The sequence below is a fragment of the Lepidothrix coronata genome, unplaced genomic scaffold (assembly GCF_001604755.1).
Source record: "Lepidothrix coronata isolate B3197 unplaced genomic scaffold, Lepidothrix_coronata-1.0 Scaffold174, whole genome shotgun sequence".
Lineage (NCBI taxonomy): Eukaryota > Metazoa > Chordata > Aves > Passeriformes > Pipridae > Lepidothrix > Lepidothrix coronata.
The window spans coordinates 795817-812084 of NW_016690354.1; the positions used below are offsets into that span (position 1 = coordinate 795817).

Here is a 16268-nt window from a genome sequence, read left to right on the forward strand (position 1 = left end):
GGTCCTATTCTGTCTAAATTATTTTGTGGTTATATACCTTGATTATTCTGAAACTTCTTCTCAGTCATATTTACTAAAAATTCACCAACAGACTTACAAGTTGTTTAATGGGGGGAGCAGGGATCGGGGGGAAAGCAGACTGACAGACGGATGAGTGAACAAATGAAGTAGTGTTATCAGATTCCTTTCCTTAGAGATATTCTTGTCCTGGCAACTGGTGAAAATGACAGACAACTAGCCAACACCATTCCTTGCTTAATGTTAGTGTCTGCAGTAAGAAATCCAGATTACGATTAGGAGTTTCCTTTAGTGCCATTCTGAATGCAGATATAGTTGTATTCTAATTGATGCTGTATTTTTAACTGTTGAGGACCCCATATAGACACACAATAGCACTGTGTTATGGTTATTTCTGTTATGTGACATCTATCTGCAGGAGATTGCTGCAGAATAAGGAAATACTTAGGCAATGGCAAATACTGACAAGTTGAAACATTAAGGAACCCTCAGCCAATGACATGACAATCAAAGAGGTAAGCTTCAATGAAACAATCATATGGGCAGGAACCGGTTTGGCTTGCAATACCTCACAGAGCTATGTGAAATACGAGAGCTTTCCAAAGCTATTGTTTGAGAGTTCAAGGAGTGTGAGAACAGGCAGTAGGGAGGAAAATGAACATATGCAAATTTTATGTAGATGTCTTTTGTGAGAGTGTGATTGAAGCCATGGAGGTGGAGCACTGTTTCAGGCCAATTTAAAAACCAGAGACAAGCTGTCAACTTGAGATCAGTCTCTCTCCTTTCTTCACAGGTAGAGATGTGGTCAAGGATTCTTCTGAGTATTCTGTCTTTGAACTGGTTTGCCATAGTGTCTTCTGAAACGTAAGTGATCGTACATTCTGTGTTTTTATGATAACACATTTTATTATATTTCCCACCAGTTTATTTCTTCTGGGCACTGCTATATAATAAACAGGATGTTGAGAACTAGTTCCTTAAATGTGTCTGAAATGGAAGCAGATGACAGTGAAGGACGGTTTGGAATGATGCTCTCCATCATTCTATGAGGGATACTGCTATGAAATTTAATTTGAATGACAAAAACCTGAAACTGAAGTAGACAAAGTCTGACGTGCATGGGTAAAGTGGGAAGGAGATTCAAGACTAGACTAGCAAGTAATACTAATGATCAGGATTGATATAATCAGCAGCACAGAGGGAGCATGGTATATGAGGAGGTGCCACAGGCCAGGTAATGCCTGGTGGTAGGGACTATGCTGAATGGCAATCCTAGCATTATTAGTATCAGTATTTGTATTAGCACTGTCAATGTCCTTGTCTTTATACAAACAGAAGATTTCAGCTGCAATTTTCAAAAATGCACCAACATTAGAGCTTAAATCCCATTCTCAAAAGTTCTAAATGAAAACACTGTGAAAGAGAGTTTAGCTTTCTCAGATACACTGTTAATTTTATTAATTTTATTTTTGGTCTTTGAATTTCATGCAGCCTGAACTAAACAAATGAAAATAACAATAAAGGCAATATGAGCTAGCAAAGCTGTGGGAAAAAAAAAGGGAAAGGATCAGATTAGAATGAAAAGATTGTGTGATTCATGTTGTGCTACAGAAGTTAATTCAGTCATACATTATTTGGAAAGACCAGTTTGGGTAGCAAACTGATGGACAACAGCAGAACTTTGGACAAATATAGCAAATATGAAGAAATGCTTTTCAGAGGAAGAATTTGGGGAAGGAAGGCTGCCTTAAATATAGGGAGCAGTATAAATTAAACAGTTCAATAGAAGAAAAAAAACAAAGGAAAGAACACAGGGAGAAGTATGGAAACAGAGGCATGGAAACACAATAGAGCATAAAGATTAGATTGAGCATTCTCTGAAATATTCTGTGAAATGGAAAAGCGGGATCATTTCATGTGCATTACGTGAGTTGACTTACGTCAGTTCGCATCTGAGAGATACCCAGAGAAAAAGAAATTTAAAAATTGTTGCAGCAAGTAACCAGCATTTTTGTCATTGATCGCTAGAAGAAGCTAAATATCACTCCCCCTTATAGGATGTTACAGAGGGAGGATAAATGCAGATATGCTTGTCAGGTGTTTAGTAATCGGAGATGCATAAATACATGGAATGGAAAGATGCAGTATCATGCTGGATAAGACACTCCATAGAATGATGCCAGTCTCTCAGCTCAGGAAGAACTGTGAGGGGTTAAAATGCTGGCATTTGTACTACTTTAGCATATTATTTAAAATTCATCAAAAGAAACAGAGATCCATCCACTGATTTGAGCAAGCTTCGGACCATGTCTTCCTTCACACCTTTTAGTGGTGTTTTCCTCTCCTGTTTGCTCTGACTTTCCTCCATAACTGAACTCTCTGATCTGGTCTTACCTTCTTACAGACAGTATGTGCTGCTGGTCCCATCAGTTGTGCGGAGTGACTCTCCACAGGCTGCTTGTGTGCAGTTCCACAACCTCACTGAGCCTCTCTCCGTGAATATTGTCCTGGAATATGGCAGTATCCGAAAGAATCTCTTTGAGGAATCCGTGACAAAGAATGATTTCTTCAAGTGTGGTGAATTCAAGGTATTTTCTCTTTTGAAACTACTGAAGAACGTGTAGAAGCTGGAAATACTTCTGACCGTGACTCTCCTTGTCAATGAGAGAAAGATTATGAAGTGCATTAAAAAAAGATAAACTGCTGGAAAGACTTATAAAATAGGGAAAAGAAAGACATATGGGCTGTAGGAGCAAGGTAGAAAAAGACTTTCCATTTCCATTCACAGAGTGAATAGAAAAAAGCTTTAGATTGTCATCACAGGTGCATGCTCCATTTGGGACTGTCTAAGGGTCAAGCTGGAGAACCCAGATGGGTGATGCTCATTCCCTTTCCTGTGACTCTGCAAGATCTATACAGTTAAGACAAAAAAGTCCCAAGGTTAGGTCTTCCAGAATGCAGCAGGAGAAAACACTTCAGAATTGAGGTATGTGGCTGCAGCAACCTGCATGCAAGCAGGTAGCTACATGAGCTTAGAAAATGCACAAGACAGAGAATAGCTACAAATCTTAGTACCTGGTGACAGGTTATGGGACTTCCACAGCAGAAATTATGTCACTGCCATGATGGGGCTTCTCATGACTTTGTATAAAGTATTTTTGACTCAATTGACTGTCAGTATCTTACTCAATAACCCTGGGCATCAGGGAACATCAACATATCTCATTTATCACTTTTCCTCTGGGGTTTTGTTCCTCTCCAGGTCCCACCAGCTACTTCTGATCCTGTGGCATTCATTTCCTTCTCTGCCAAAGGCACCACAGTTGACTTAGCTGAGAGAAGATCAGTGGCAATTCAGAATGTGGATAATGCTGTCTTCATCCAGACGGACAAACCCATCTACAAACCAGGGCAAACAGGTGGATCATGAGTTTGAGTCAGCTATAGAAGTGAGAAATTGAGTGCAAGGGCAGGTCTAGAACAACAAAAACTTCCTCTTGTGGAATAAAAGACCTCATCTGATACTGAGATCACCAAAAGTTAGTGAAAAATAGGACTAATTTACAAAATTGCCACAAATTAGTAGAGTTCATGTATTTTTACTGAGTTAATTTCATTTACAGGACCTTGAGTTCTGTCGGGTTTACTTGTGGGCAGTCATATAAAAAGTATCCTTAAAATACAGAAAATAATAGGTCAAGTTTGAAACTAATAAAATTAACATAAAAATGAAGTAAGCACCTTGTTTCCTGTCAACAGCTCTTTCTACTTAACTGCTGATCTATTACAAAGTGCTGATTCCATCACAGTTTTTAAATGACAGTACTAGCTGTAGTGTAGTGAGCTGTTCTCTCTAGTATAATTATACTTCAGTGCTGCAGAGAGTTTACACTTAGAATAAAGACAAATTCTTCCTTCTCTATCTATGAGTTTTATATTGAACTGGTTTGTAACACAGTTTTTTAGGAAACGCTCCAAAGAATAGAGTCCTTCAAGAAGGATTGAAGGCAGAATAGAGTAATTGTATTTACTATAGAGGTTACTTTAGTCCCAGTGGGTCATAATTAAAGATATTTCAGCTGACATTTACTTTGGTTTTCTTTTTTCACTGGCTAAGATAATCAAATCCTTTCTAGTTCTCTGGGGACTCCTTAGTTCTCCCAAAAAGCCTGGGTAAACTTTATTTTAGTTGTATATTCAAAGTGGTTTGTCACTACCAATAAAGCAAATGACAGAAGCATCTGGATGTGGCAGTTGGGGATATGGTTTAGGGGTGACTATGGTGATGCTAGGTTCATGGTTGGACGAGACAACCTTTGAAGTCTCTTCTAACCTCTATGATTCTGTGATGCCTTTTTGTTCTATGTCTTTTTCAGTGTTGTTCCGTGTAGTCGCTTTGGACACCCAGTTCAGACCTGTTCAGGAGATAGTAAGTATGATTGATAGTCAAGACTTTTCAAGCACCTTCTTAAGGTACCTGTTCACTGAGACTCTATCACTTAAAAATTGAATAAGAAGGGCATGGGATAGGCCTCCTGATATTTTTTGAGAACTGTTTTAACTCCTTAGCTTCACTCTCCATCCTTTCCCTACCTTTAGAGAGGGCAAAGGGTCTGAAAGCACTTCTGGAAATCTTTCACAGTACACAGGTTTTGTAGTCACTTTACCTGGCCCAGGTATGTAGAAAAAAAATTGATGTTTTTGTAGAAAAGATAAATTCCAAAACGGTTATCCTTTTAAAATTACAGACATGAGTTCCAAATTATTTGCTTTGCCCAGTTTTCTCTATCCAGAGAAAGCTGTTCAGAGCCTTCTTCATGTTTTAGCATTTCTCAATCTCCACAGTGAACTTCCTGATGTTTTGATAATTTTTTTCTCTTCTTTTTTTCCTCCTCCAGTATCCAAGAATCATCATCGAGGTAAGAGATGCCACAAATTGCTTTGGAGAGAATGCTTCATCATTCCCCATAGAGTCAATAGCTGAGGGAGGCTCATCCAGAGCACTCTTTAAAAAGCCGGTGAACTTGGAGTTGAACAGTGGCAGTATCCATTATCAAGCCTTAGAGGAGAAAAAGTCAGCGCAACTGGAGCTTTTAGTCAGAAACAGCACGAGATTGTTGCTGTGTCTGTCGTTAGAATTCAAACAAGAGTGTTCAGTCCAGTCTTTGGTAGGACTACAATAAATGGGGTGGTGAAATAGCCTCATTCTCGTACAGGCATAAGAATAATAACTTTCTGCCATGTTCTGCTAGGAACAGGCTAACAATGAATCAATCTGCTGCCACTTTTCACATCACTAGATCTCAAAGTGCTTTCTGAAGGTGGCCAGCATAATATTCCTGTTTCACAGAAGGAGTCGAGTCAGCAAGATTTATGCTGGAAGAGTTATGAATAAGCAACCTGTGTCCCAGTCAGGGAGTATTTCTGAATGATCTGAGATCATCTGTCAGTTTAGGTGATTCACAGTTAAACTTAGGGTTGTTTAATCCAGAAGCGGAGATGGAAAATTACTGGGAAGTCAGAGCACATGTCACCAGCCCTGAATCACATTCAACCTGTGATGCACTTAGCCAATATATCAGGAGACAACACTTGAAAGAAGGTGAGAGGACAAGAAACAGGATGACAAAGGCTTGGCTACATCTCTTTCTTCTCCTCTCCAGGATCCAGAGCAAAACAAGATCTTCCAGTGGTTGGATGTAGCATCTAAGCATGGAATTGTCCAGCTCTCCTTTCCACTAATCCCAGAGCCTATTCTGGGGTCCTACGACATCACTGTGGAGACAAAGTCAGGTGAAAAAGAGTATCACTCCTTCAGAGTAGAGGAATATGGTAAGCAAAGGCCTACAAACTACCCTGTGCTAGCAATAGGGCTGATTCTACCTAAATCAGACAAGATCTACTAGTGCAGAGTTTAAGTCCTTTGAATTCTCCACCTCATGTCTGGAAAAGAAAGACATGGAGAGAACTGGGTGGACAAAATGAAGGCAGAAGGGCATTTCATTTTCAAAAGAAATCTGAGAAAGGCAGTATTTCTCATTGATTAAATTAGAAGTCTAATTCCTCTCTGGGCTTGGCACAAAGTTACTGTGTGACTCTGGGATTCACATCCTATCACTCAAGCCTTACACTCCCCATCCATTCAGAGGCAAAATGAAAATCAGGCCTGTCCTCCTTTGTGGATGCCATCACTATATGAAGAGCACTATGGAGTAGAAATCTGAAGATACCTAAAAAACAGTTTACAGGACAGGTACCAGTTTGTTACTGGGGAAGGGTGGATAGCCAGTGGAAGTGCAAGATAGAAAGCAATGGGTAGTGTGGGTGCCAAAGCCCTTATAGTGATCCTGGAATCGACCGTATCAGGGAGTTACTAAAATCGCTTTGATCTTACAAGTTTTCTCATCTTACAGTGGCTGATTTTCCTTAGTAGTCCCCAGAGAAAGCTTGGACAACTCCCAGTTGTGTGGTTTTTTTGTAAGGGCGTTAAAGCAGCTTTCCTGTTTACCCTCCAGAGTGCTTTCACACCTTCCAGTCTCCTGTGTACGGGTGCACAAGAAAAGGGCCTTTTCCAGATATGTTGTCAGTATTGCTGGTGACCTGGGATAAAAAATAAACTGAAGAGAGGCAGTGTCAGTGATCTTCTGTCAGTGAATATTCCACTCAATCTGTTGCACTTCTCCTTCACTGGGGCTGGATTGCATAATAACTTTTCTCCAGGGCTTAAGTAGTTTGAGACATCAGCATTAGTCCCACCCTTTTCTTTAAGAAAAGAGATTAAAGTGATTTATCGCAGTTTTTACTGTATCTATTATAATTCTTAGTATGATTATTATTTAATTTTAAAGAAGTTATTCCTTTTACCACTGAAGATTATTTTTTCTACTATATTTTCTACTGTAATATCCTACAGTTCCTAGTTAAACTCTTCTTTGAACCATTTCCTCATCCTTGTTGGTGAAAATGTCTTTGGCAACAGTTTTTTTGCTGTCTTACACACACACACACCTGCCTGTGGCATGCAATTGCTGATTAGTCATATTCATATTGCATTCTCAGTGCTGCCAAAATTTAAAGTGACAACGGCTGGGCCAAAGAGGATTTCTTTCTTTGATGAAGACATCAGTGTGAACGTTTGTGCTTCGTAAGTATCTGAAAACAACACGTTTGTGCACAACAAACTTGGGATAGAGGACAGTGTGCTGTGCTGGCAAACAGAGATTCTGCTGCCAATTCAGAGCACGGATTAGAGCAATTCCTTTAGCTATGAATTCTGTGATGTAAAATATGATAACTCTTCTCCTGCCACATAGCAGAATAAAAACTGAAAGGGTTTGTCTGTGTCTAAATCAAACATTACATCCTTGTTAGCTGTTGTTTTTTATTAATACAGAAAAGGAGAGTCTACCATTAAAATTGCTGGCTGTGACACTGCCAAAGTGCAGGGTGCTATGAGCTAACAGGGTGAATAGGGATCTTTCTGCAATAAGACCTGCTGTGTGCAAGGCATTAGTGAGAAACAGCAAGCAGCAGGGAATGACATCCCAACCCTGAGTGCAGCACCACTTTCCAGCTTTGGACCTTGAAGAATGACTATGCAAAGACAACAGCAAAGCAGGCTTTTTTTAACAAAATGTCAAAAACAGCCTAAAAATAGTAGAAGGGACTTCTGCTAGGGCTAGCAGGTTGTAATTCCCAGCTGATCTTCTGTCTGTGGTCTGGGCAATCCTGAGGGGTTTAGAATTTGCACTGCTGTGCAATTTTTGCAGGTTTCATGCTAAATCCACATGATTGAATACTTGTGTCTCTTCTTCTCCTAGGTACACTTATGGCCAACCAGTACAAGGGAAAGCCCAAATCAATGTGTGTCAGCAACACTTTTATGGTCCACGGTGTGAACAAAACCAGAAGAAAACCTGTGAAGCTGTCACTGGACTGGTATGATACATGATAAGTCTGTTCTTTCCAGTCTGCTTTCCTACCTAACATGTAGCACAGTATATGATGGCCTCATTCATTTCCAAGGGAATACCAGAGAGACAATCTCAGAGGTGTGTTTTTTCTCACCATCTTGTAGGGAATGCTGAAAGACCATGAATGTATCTTTTACAAATGACTTCATCAGAAGACTTTGATTTTCCCCTCAGAAAGAGTCAGTAGGAAGGAGGGCAACATGAAACTGTAAATTTGTGATCATTCCTAAAATATCAGAGCTGTGTTCTTGCCAAATCTAATCAGGAGACCTCTACTGGGAGTCTTTGAGGGCACTCAAACAAATTATTAATTTCTCCACTAGTTCGGACTCAAAGTGCTGTGGTCATAGAATGCAGGCATTATGCAAGATGGGTTTAAGAAGGAGCATGACCGTAGAGAAGACTAGGGGGGATAAGGAGAGAAGTTTCCATGTACTGGAGCAAATGGTACTGAAACAGTGATCTGAGAAGGGAGATGGGGAGTGCGAAATGTAAGGCAGGAGGGGAGTTCTTCAGAGTCCCACTAGTACAGATTTAGGAGCAATTTTCCAAACCTTGAGAAAAATGGTGTTTTCCCTTTTGCTGCTTTTTCAGCTGGGAAAAGATGGCTGCCTCAACACTGTCATCTCCATCAAAAAATTCCAGCTTTACCGCAGCTATGCCAGGATGTATACCAGCCTCAACATAGAAAGCATCGTCACTGAAAATGGGACAGGTAACACCAAGTGCATATTGTGAGTGGCTGATTAAAGCTAATAAATGGAAATTCCTGAGAGGAATCCCCTGGATCACAGTCTGTGTGGCAAATAATGAACAATCATCATTTTCTTTGTGTAGGTCTCCCTCCTGAGCATTACCCCTCCATACAGCTTATCAAAAGGAATAGCTTTCTTCCCATTACTGATTTCTGTTTCCTCTTCTTTATACTGGGTGTGCCTCACAGGTATCCAGATGAAGGACCTTGACTATGTTGCAGTCAACAATGAAAATGACGAAGTGCTGTTCAAGAATATGGATTCCTATTACAAGAGGGGAATTCCTTACCATGGTGAAGTGAGTGTATAAGAGGATACATTTAGACCAAAACTCTCTGAGGTCCAGCATGATGATCTCCATGTTGCCCCATTTATGGCTGTCCCCCAACTCTGTGCTGTCAGCTTCCCATGATAATTCCAGATAACAGGGACTTCATAGTTCCCTTGTTACATTAAATACTCCTTGAGAAACAAATAAAATTATATCATACCTGGAGTGTTAGGGTCTCACTTCTGCCATAGTCAAAGGACGCCTAAAAGGCAACTAAGTGAAAGGTCATATGAGTGGGGAAGAGGAGTCTTCAAGAAAATGCTTCAGCAATAGTTATGCCTAAACTGAAGGTAGAATTTACCCTGTGTTGCATCACACAATCCCAGGGATGTTTACTTAAAGCAGTAGAGGTATTGGAGCACATTCTGACTTGTTAGCGACCTAGATATGAAGGATAAACTCAAGCACAAAAAGGAAGATGACCTGTACAGCATCATCCAGACATGCAGTGGAGACAGTGGGTATGCCCAGATGCATAGGAGCTGAAAGATGCTGCTGTTTTCCACAGGTTACCTGTGGCCATGAAATCATCTGGTTACTTTATGTTTGTTAAACATTGTTCTCCAAAGAATATTCCTCCTCCCTCTGTAGCATATATTTTGTTCTACACTGATGGGAATTGCCTGTCTTTGCCTGTCACAGAACTGGTCCCTCAAAATATTGAGGAGTGTTTGTCTCTTCAGTACATTTCACTCTTGATTTTTACTCCTTGCAATTGTCCTCAGTGCTTGAGTGAGCATCCTCTAGTAAGCAGAGTATTTCTTTGTTGTTGTTTGGATTTTTTTGTGAATCCCTTATTTGTTGTTTTTTTGTTCAGATCACTGTGACAAATGTGAATGGTGAGCCTGCTGCGAACAAGACTGTCCTGCTGGAGCTCAATGAAGAATATCTGGCCAACTATACCACTAACAAAAATGGCACTGCTGCTTTTTCTATTGACACGTCCAACCTCTTTGATCCCAGTTTTAGGCTGACAGTAAGTAAATACAAGCTACAGTCTAATTCATTAAGAAAATACTTTGTTGGAGAGAGAGGGATTAGAAGCAAAACCTGCAACCTATGTGAAACTAATATGAGAAAACACCAGAAACTCGAGTGTCTGAGAAGACACTGTCTGTATCCCAGTCATGTTTTTCAGTTGTAGTGATCTTCAGCACCTCCTTGCTTTTCTCTCCCACTGGAAGCTCCTTCTGCCTTCATCTTCCTTCTCTTCATTCTCTGTGCTAGAGAACCTTCCTCAGAGACTGCACTGCCTTCTCCATTCAGCCTGGATGCATGCCAACATCTTTTTACAGCTGCTGCCTGCTTCCCTGCATTTCTGCTCTAAGAAACTAATGCCTGTTGCCATCACATGGTCTTCTTGTGTTGTCATGCCTTTGCTCTGGTATGATGGGAAGAGCTAAGAAAAAGCAAATTGTTTGAGAACAGTGCCATTCTAATTCACAGTAAATCCTAGCAGTTCATTCAGCTGGTCCCAAACCTGAAAGAATCTGAAATAACCTCCCTACTGCAATAGGCTGCTCTGCACTGGTGAAGCACAAATTTTTCACACCAGCTCTTGCTCTTGGCTTAAACAGCCCCACAAAATCAGCTTCCAGACAGAGTATTTTAGAGGAAAGGTGTCTTTGCCTCTCACCTGCCTCGCTTTTTTTTTATTTTCCACACTGTTGATTTTCCATGTATGATTTTTCTATTTCACAGGTCAGACAGGCACCAGATGACTGTGCAGACTTTATCTGGGGGAGTCATAATGAGCCCCAAGCCTCATTCTTTGTCCGGCGTTTCTACTCACGGACCAACAGCTTTCTGAAAATTGAGCCAGTGCCAGAGAAGCTCAGCTGTGGCCAGCAGCGAACAATCAACGTTCACTACGTCCTGAACAGAGAGGGCTACAGCAATACCACGCACACAAACTTCTACTATGTAGTGAGTGCTAATGTGACTCCCAAAACATCTCTTTTCTTTCACCTTCTCTTGAACACCATATAAGGCAGAAATCTCCCAACCAGACAGTGGTTACAGATCATGGATCGACCTCAAGGCCTTTGAGGCTTTTCAGAATACCACTCAAAAACAATTATTTCATTGTGGAAAGGAGAAGGTGCTTTTGATCCTGTTTCATGAGATTTTTTTTTTATGCCCAGGTGATGACAAAAGGAAAAATTACTCTCAGTGGCCAGAAGCAAGTCAGCATTTCTGGTGGTAAGTTCTAGACCATATTACTACTCATACTTCAGAGCACCATTCTGAATACCAGAACAAATTAAGTTTTGTAAGAAGTGATGAAAGCAAAGAACTGTAGCTAAATCAGGTACTAGTTCCTAAATCCCATAACCTGTTACCACACACAGTATCATTTGCTTTTGCTGCAGCATCTAGCCAATCCCCTATATCATAATCAAATTTATCTTGTTAATTGAAACATGAAAATTTTGTTGTGATCAAACATATGGAATGTTTTATTTCTTACCAAGGAGTATTTACGGTTTCGTAGTTATTCTGTGACATCCTACTCTTCACCAATTAGAATAATAAAACTTTTTAAAGGGATATTTAGCAGTTAACTCTCGAAATTCATTGCACTTTCAGAAGTCTCAAAATACCCACAAATGACAGTAATCCTATCCTTCATTCTTTCATTGTTTAAAATAACTTTTCTTGCAGAACCTGGCCTATTTCCAGTCTTCAGGAGGTGGCTTAAGTAAGCCTCACTCCACATGCAGGACTGGTTTCATATTTACCATCTTTGGTCTTAAGCTTAACCTCCTGTCCATGCACTAGTAGTTTTCATCCATGTAGATAAGAACTTCATATTTCTTAACATTAAGAGAACTGTCCTTTAAATTAGGAGACTGGTCTATTTTCTCTGGCGTAGGAAGTTCCAGGTTTGAGACTGAAAGGCAATATTGTGCTCTTCTCATAACAATCATGCATAGATTTCCATGTTCAACTTCTTTTCAGTTTAGACCCCTCTCTGCAAAGCACCTTGGTCTCAGAATCCCCTGTATCTGTTGTCTTACTGATGGAAGCTGTTCCTCAGCCACTGAGAGATGAATCTTCAAATATCCAATTTCCCTGGGTTTTATAGGTGCTAGTAGGTTATGAAGAAATATGTGGTCCTTCCACCAAAGCTGAGGTTTGCATAATCTCTTTTGCTGGCTTGTCTTCCTCTGGTCCATCTTCCTTCCACAGCTTCCAGAGGTATATTCTCCATCACACTGACTGTCACTGAGAGGCTTGCCCCCAGCGCCAGACTGCTGCTCTATACAGTGCATCCCCATGGAGAGATAGTGGCTGACAGCTCTTGGATACACACTGATGTATGCTTCAAAAACAAGGTGAAGACCTTTGCTTTCTTATTAAGGGAGATATATATATATATATAAGCTGCCTCTTTGCTGAGACAGCAGTTAGGAAATTACTTCATGAAGAGCCCTGCACAAAGGATGGCCTTTAGGAATGGAAAAGGTGCAGACGGGGCTGGAATCGTGAGAAGCTGTCCGTGGAATTGACGCATATGGTCAGACTCAGACAATAGAGTGGTGAGAGGGAGGTGGCTAGAGGACAATAGAGGTGGGGAAATTTTACAAACAGGGATTCAGAAGGGCCATCTAGCGGTGGGAGCTTTGCTCCACGGGGAATAGAATGAGTGCTGTTGAAAAGCAACTTAGATCTATATGCCAATCTGATTCTCCTGCTTTCCATGTAATTGTCTTGGATTTATTAATTTCCAGGTCCAGCTCAAGTTCTCTGAGAAGAAGAGTCTTCCAGGCTCTAAAGTCGGACTCCACCTTGAAGCTGCTGCCAACTCCTATTGTGCCCTGCGAGCAATTCAGAGTGTCCTTCATCAGTCTAGGCAAGAGTTTTCTGCTGAGAGTGTAAGCCACATCCACAGTCCTGTGTTCTTTTGAGCTAGGGACATCCAGAATAATATCCAGAGTTCCCACCTTTGATCTCTCTGCTGCTGACTGTATTTTTATTTATTTTTGCAAACAAAATATCTGTGATTAAAGAAATATCTAAGGCAGTTGTACATATCAAAGACAAAAATTGATAGCAGCACACTGCCTTTGGAAATCATAACAGTGTAACACATATCCCAAGAATATGCCTAATGTAAATCCTTGACAGCATATTTGCTCACTGTGATTATGTCAAAATTGAATTTTTATGGCTCAAATAGGCCTTGGGCCAAGAGCAAAAGTGGTAGATGTCATCCAGTATCATGTAAAATTCCAGTCTCCTCTTGGCTTAGCTCAAGAGTGTATCTCCATGCTTTTTGGCTCAAGTTCACTCCACAAAGCCATTTCAATTCAGAAGAAGGAGAGTACAGTCCAGTCCTTCTTGTGTATGACCAGCCAAATTGCTTATTCCTCTGTAGGTAGACATCAGTAGGCAAGCACACCAACATCAACAGGATTGCTCAGGGAACACCACAGGCTTAGAATATATGTGATTTTGCACCCGCCTGAGACCCTCCTTGTGTTTACACTCATCATTCTCACCTCCTAGGTGTACTACCAACTTCGTGTGAGGGATTTATATGGCTATTACTACAATGGGCTCAACCTTGAAGATGCCAAGCCAGAGGGGTGTACCCCAACCAAAACCATCTTTTTTGATGGCTTGTACTTTGAACCTGTGAATGTCAGTCGTGATGGCGATGTCTACAGCATTTTCAAGGTATGTGGTCTCTGTGGCTCTTTAAGTGGGAGGTGTTTCAGAAGAATTTGTGTACACTAGCATTCAACTTTCTCAAGTTCTTACTGCTAAGAGAAGGCAGCTGCTACCTGAAACTGCCTAAGGTCTCCAATCACCCAGTTTCTGCTTTCTTATCCCCATCATTTACTCAGGAGGACTGAAAATCACTACTAGATACATTCACTGGGATCCTGCCTATGCTTCTTCGTAGACATGTCTTAGTAGACATTTCCTAAGCAGGACCATGGCCTTGGCTCATGACTTCAGGCATTCCTTGTAAAGATTTTTGTCCCTGATTCAGGCCACTTGGTTCCTAATATGCTTGATTCCACCTCCCACTGGTCCCATGGCCTAGGACATAAGGCTAACATCAGACCAATTATTACTGCTCTTTACAGAACACACGGTGTCATTGCTCCATAAAGAATGCACAGAAGGTTGGGGAGGTAGAGTTATGACATTCAGGGATGAAAGAATGGGATGGGATGGGATGGGATGGGATGGGATGGGATGGGATGAGGGAGGAGAGAGATGATGGGATGAGGGAGGAGAGAGATGAGGTAAGGTAACCAGTGATATGCACTGGTACGTAGTGTGTGCTCTGACTTGACAGATTCTTTCACATTTAGGGTATGGGTCTGAAAGTCTTCACCAACTCTGCACTACGGAAGCCAGTTCTGTGCAATGAAGAAAAATTAGATGTGGAAGATTACCCTCACCTTTATGGTGCCCACGCCAATGCCAAGGTCTCAGGTAAAAGAAAGTTAATTCTGTATCTTCAGTCTCAGCCTACTTGGTCTTCAAACTGTTGCCTGTATAAAATAACAGCCAGTATGCTGGGGTTTTTTTGGGGGAAAAAGTCTATGTGTTCCAGTTTGCATCTAGTAATCTCTTTCTGACAGTCCTTGCAGTAGAGTCAATTCTCTCTCGCTTAGGTGCACAGTGCATGTAGAAAAGACATGGAGTACTGGGATGCTGCTTCTTTCATAAACTGATATTAGTTTTCCAGGGTTTTTCAGGTCAGAACCTTTCATCAAATCATAATTCAATTATGTATTTAAAACAAAATGTCAATTCAGAAACATAACAGCAATTCCCAATGTCAAGACTTCACACAGCACTTAGCATACTTAGCACATAGCCTCCAAAGCCTTTATAGGACAGCAAGAATTATGATTATCTTTCTTCAAGTCAAATTGCTCAGCAAAAGAGCAAAAGTAGCAAAATAGGTTGCTACAGGGGAAAGTATCACTCAAGGCTAGGAAAAAGTTCTTCCTCATGAGCATTGTGGTTCACTAGAAGGTGTTCTCCAGGAGGTTCTGGAGTCTCTCCATCACTGCTAATCTTAAAAACTGAGCTGGACAAGGCCCTTAAGCAACCTGATCTGACTTTGAAGCTAGTCCTGCTTCAAGAAGATTGGACTAGAAAACTACAGGGATTGTTCTCAACCTAGATTTCCTTCAATGAGTCTGTGGTTCTGTGATTCTAGGTCCAGCAGAATGAGAAAGTATTGTTATTTCCATGATACAGCTATGAAAACTGAGGTACCTCCATAATAAATTAGTTTTCAGGCATCACAAGTGAGTCCATAGAAAACTGGAGAGAGGATCTTTGTTCCTAAAATCAGACCTGTAGTATGATTATAAGAACAAAAGTAGTTTTCCAACGGACTTGATAGTCCAGTGGACAGTTTTAACTACTGAATGGGGTAAAAATTAATAAGTTTTCAGGAAGGTTTTTAAAGCATTATAAGCTTTGGTGGCAATATTGGCCACTGTTTCCCATTTGCAAATCAGAGAGCTACTGGTATTGGATGATGAGACCTTTCAGTACAAAATGAAGTGAAATGTCTTGTGAAATAGCTAATTTTTCTAGTTTTTTTCCCATGGGAAAAGACAATAGATAAGAAATTGTTGCTTCCTGTACCCTTGATCTGTTAGAATTTTCCTTTTTTTGGTGGGAAAAAGAATGAAAAAAAACTCAAACAGAATACTTGGTGTTCATTTTTATGGTGCCAAGCATGTCTGACCAGAGTTTAGATTCTTGTGTTCTGACCTCTCTAATATTATACTTTAACCATAGACCCACTTCTAGATGAGTCAAGGATTGTTGGGGGTGGTGTTAGCATTGTTCGGAAATTCTTCCCTGAGACCTGGATTTGGGATCTGGTTCACACTGAGTGAGTATGTTCATCTTCACTGCTTTCCTCCTGTGTGAATTTTTGAGTTGATTCATGTAGCTAAAATGGATTCTGTGAAGAAACCATGGAACATATGTTTGCTTTGTAGATGTGCGTCTATGTTGATCAATGACCACTGAACTCCCAATCTTGTACACAGTGACAAACCTACTTGAACTGTGAATGACAAATATTCTGTGCTATGTCCCCCGTCTTTCTGTTGGGGAGAAATAAGGCCTAAGAGTAACGTAAAAGTGTTTGTTAAGAAGAGAGCAGGAGAGAACCTTGTTATTTTTCAACCAATTTTTAAT

At 40.6% G+C, this 16268-nt stretch overlaps 1 protein-coding gene across 1 annotated transcript in view; it reads left to right on the plus strand.

The window, feature by feature from the left end:
- The first annotated feature begins 817 nt into the window (after nucleotides 1–817).
- Nucleotides 818–16268, plus strand: part of LOC108504747 (ovostatin-like) — a 31953-nt gene continuing 16502 nt past the window's right edge. Inside the window, exons 1-18 of the mRNA XM_017830118.1 lie at nucleotides 818–882; nucleotides 2423–2606; nucleotides 3281–3437; nucleotides 4395–4447; nucleotides 4917–4937; nucleotides 5682–5850; nucleotides 7078–7162; nucleotides 7839–7956; nucleotides 8586–8706; nucleotides 8935–9044; nucleotides 9895–10053; nucleotides 10779–11003; nucleotides 11222–11279; nucleotides 12270–12415; nucleotides 12812–12955; nucleotides 13590–13760; nucleotides 14408–14531; nucleotides 15873–15957. Coding sequence (XP_017685607.1) covers nucleotides 818–882; nucleotides 2423–2606; nucleotides 3281–3437; nucleotides 4395–4447; nucleotides 4917–4937; nucleotides 5682–5850; nucleotides 7078–7162; nucleotides 7839–7956; nucleotides 8586–8706; nucleotides 8935–9044; nucleotides 9895–10053; nucleotides 10779–11003; nucleotides 11222–11279; nucleotides 12270–12415; nucleotides 12812–12955; nucleotides 13590–13760; nucleotides 14408–14531; nucleotides 15873–15957 — 2195 coding nt within the window. The remainder of the gene's footprint in view (nucleotides 883–2422; nucleotides 2607–3280; nucleotides 3438–4394; nucleotides 4448–4916; nucleotides 4938–5681; nucleotides 5851–7077; nucleotides 7163–7838; nucleotides 7957–8585; nucleotides 8707–8934; nucleotides 9045–9894; nucleotides 10054–10778; nucleotides 11004–11221; nucleotides 11280–12269; nucleotides 12416–12811; nucleotides 12956–13589; nucleotides 13761–14407; nucleotides 14532–15872; nucleotides 15958–16268) is intronic.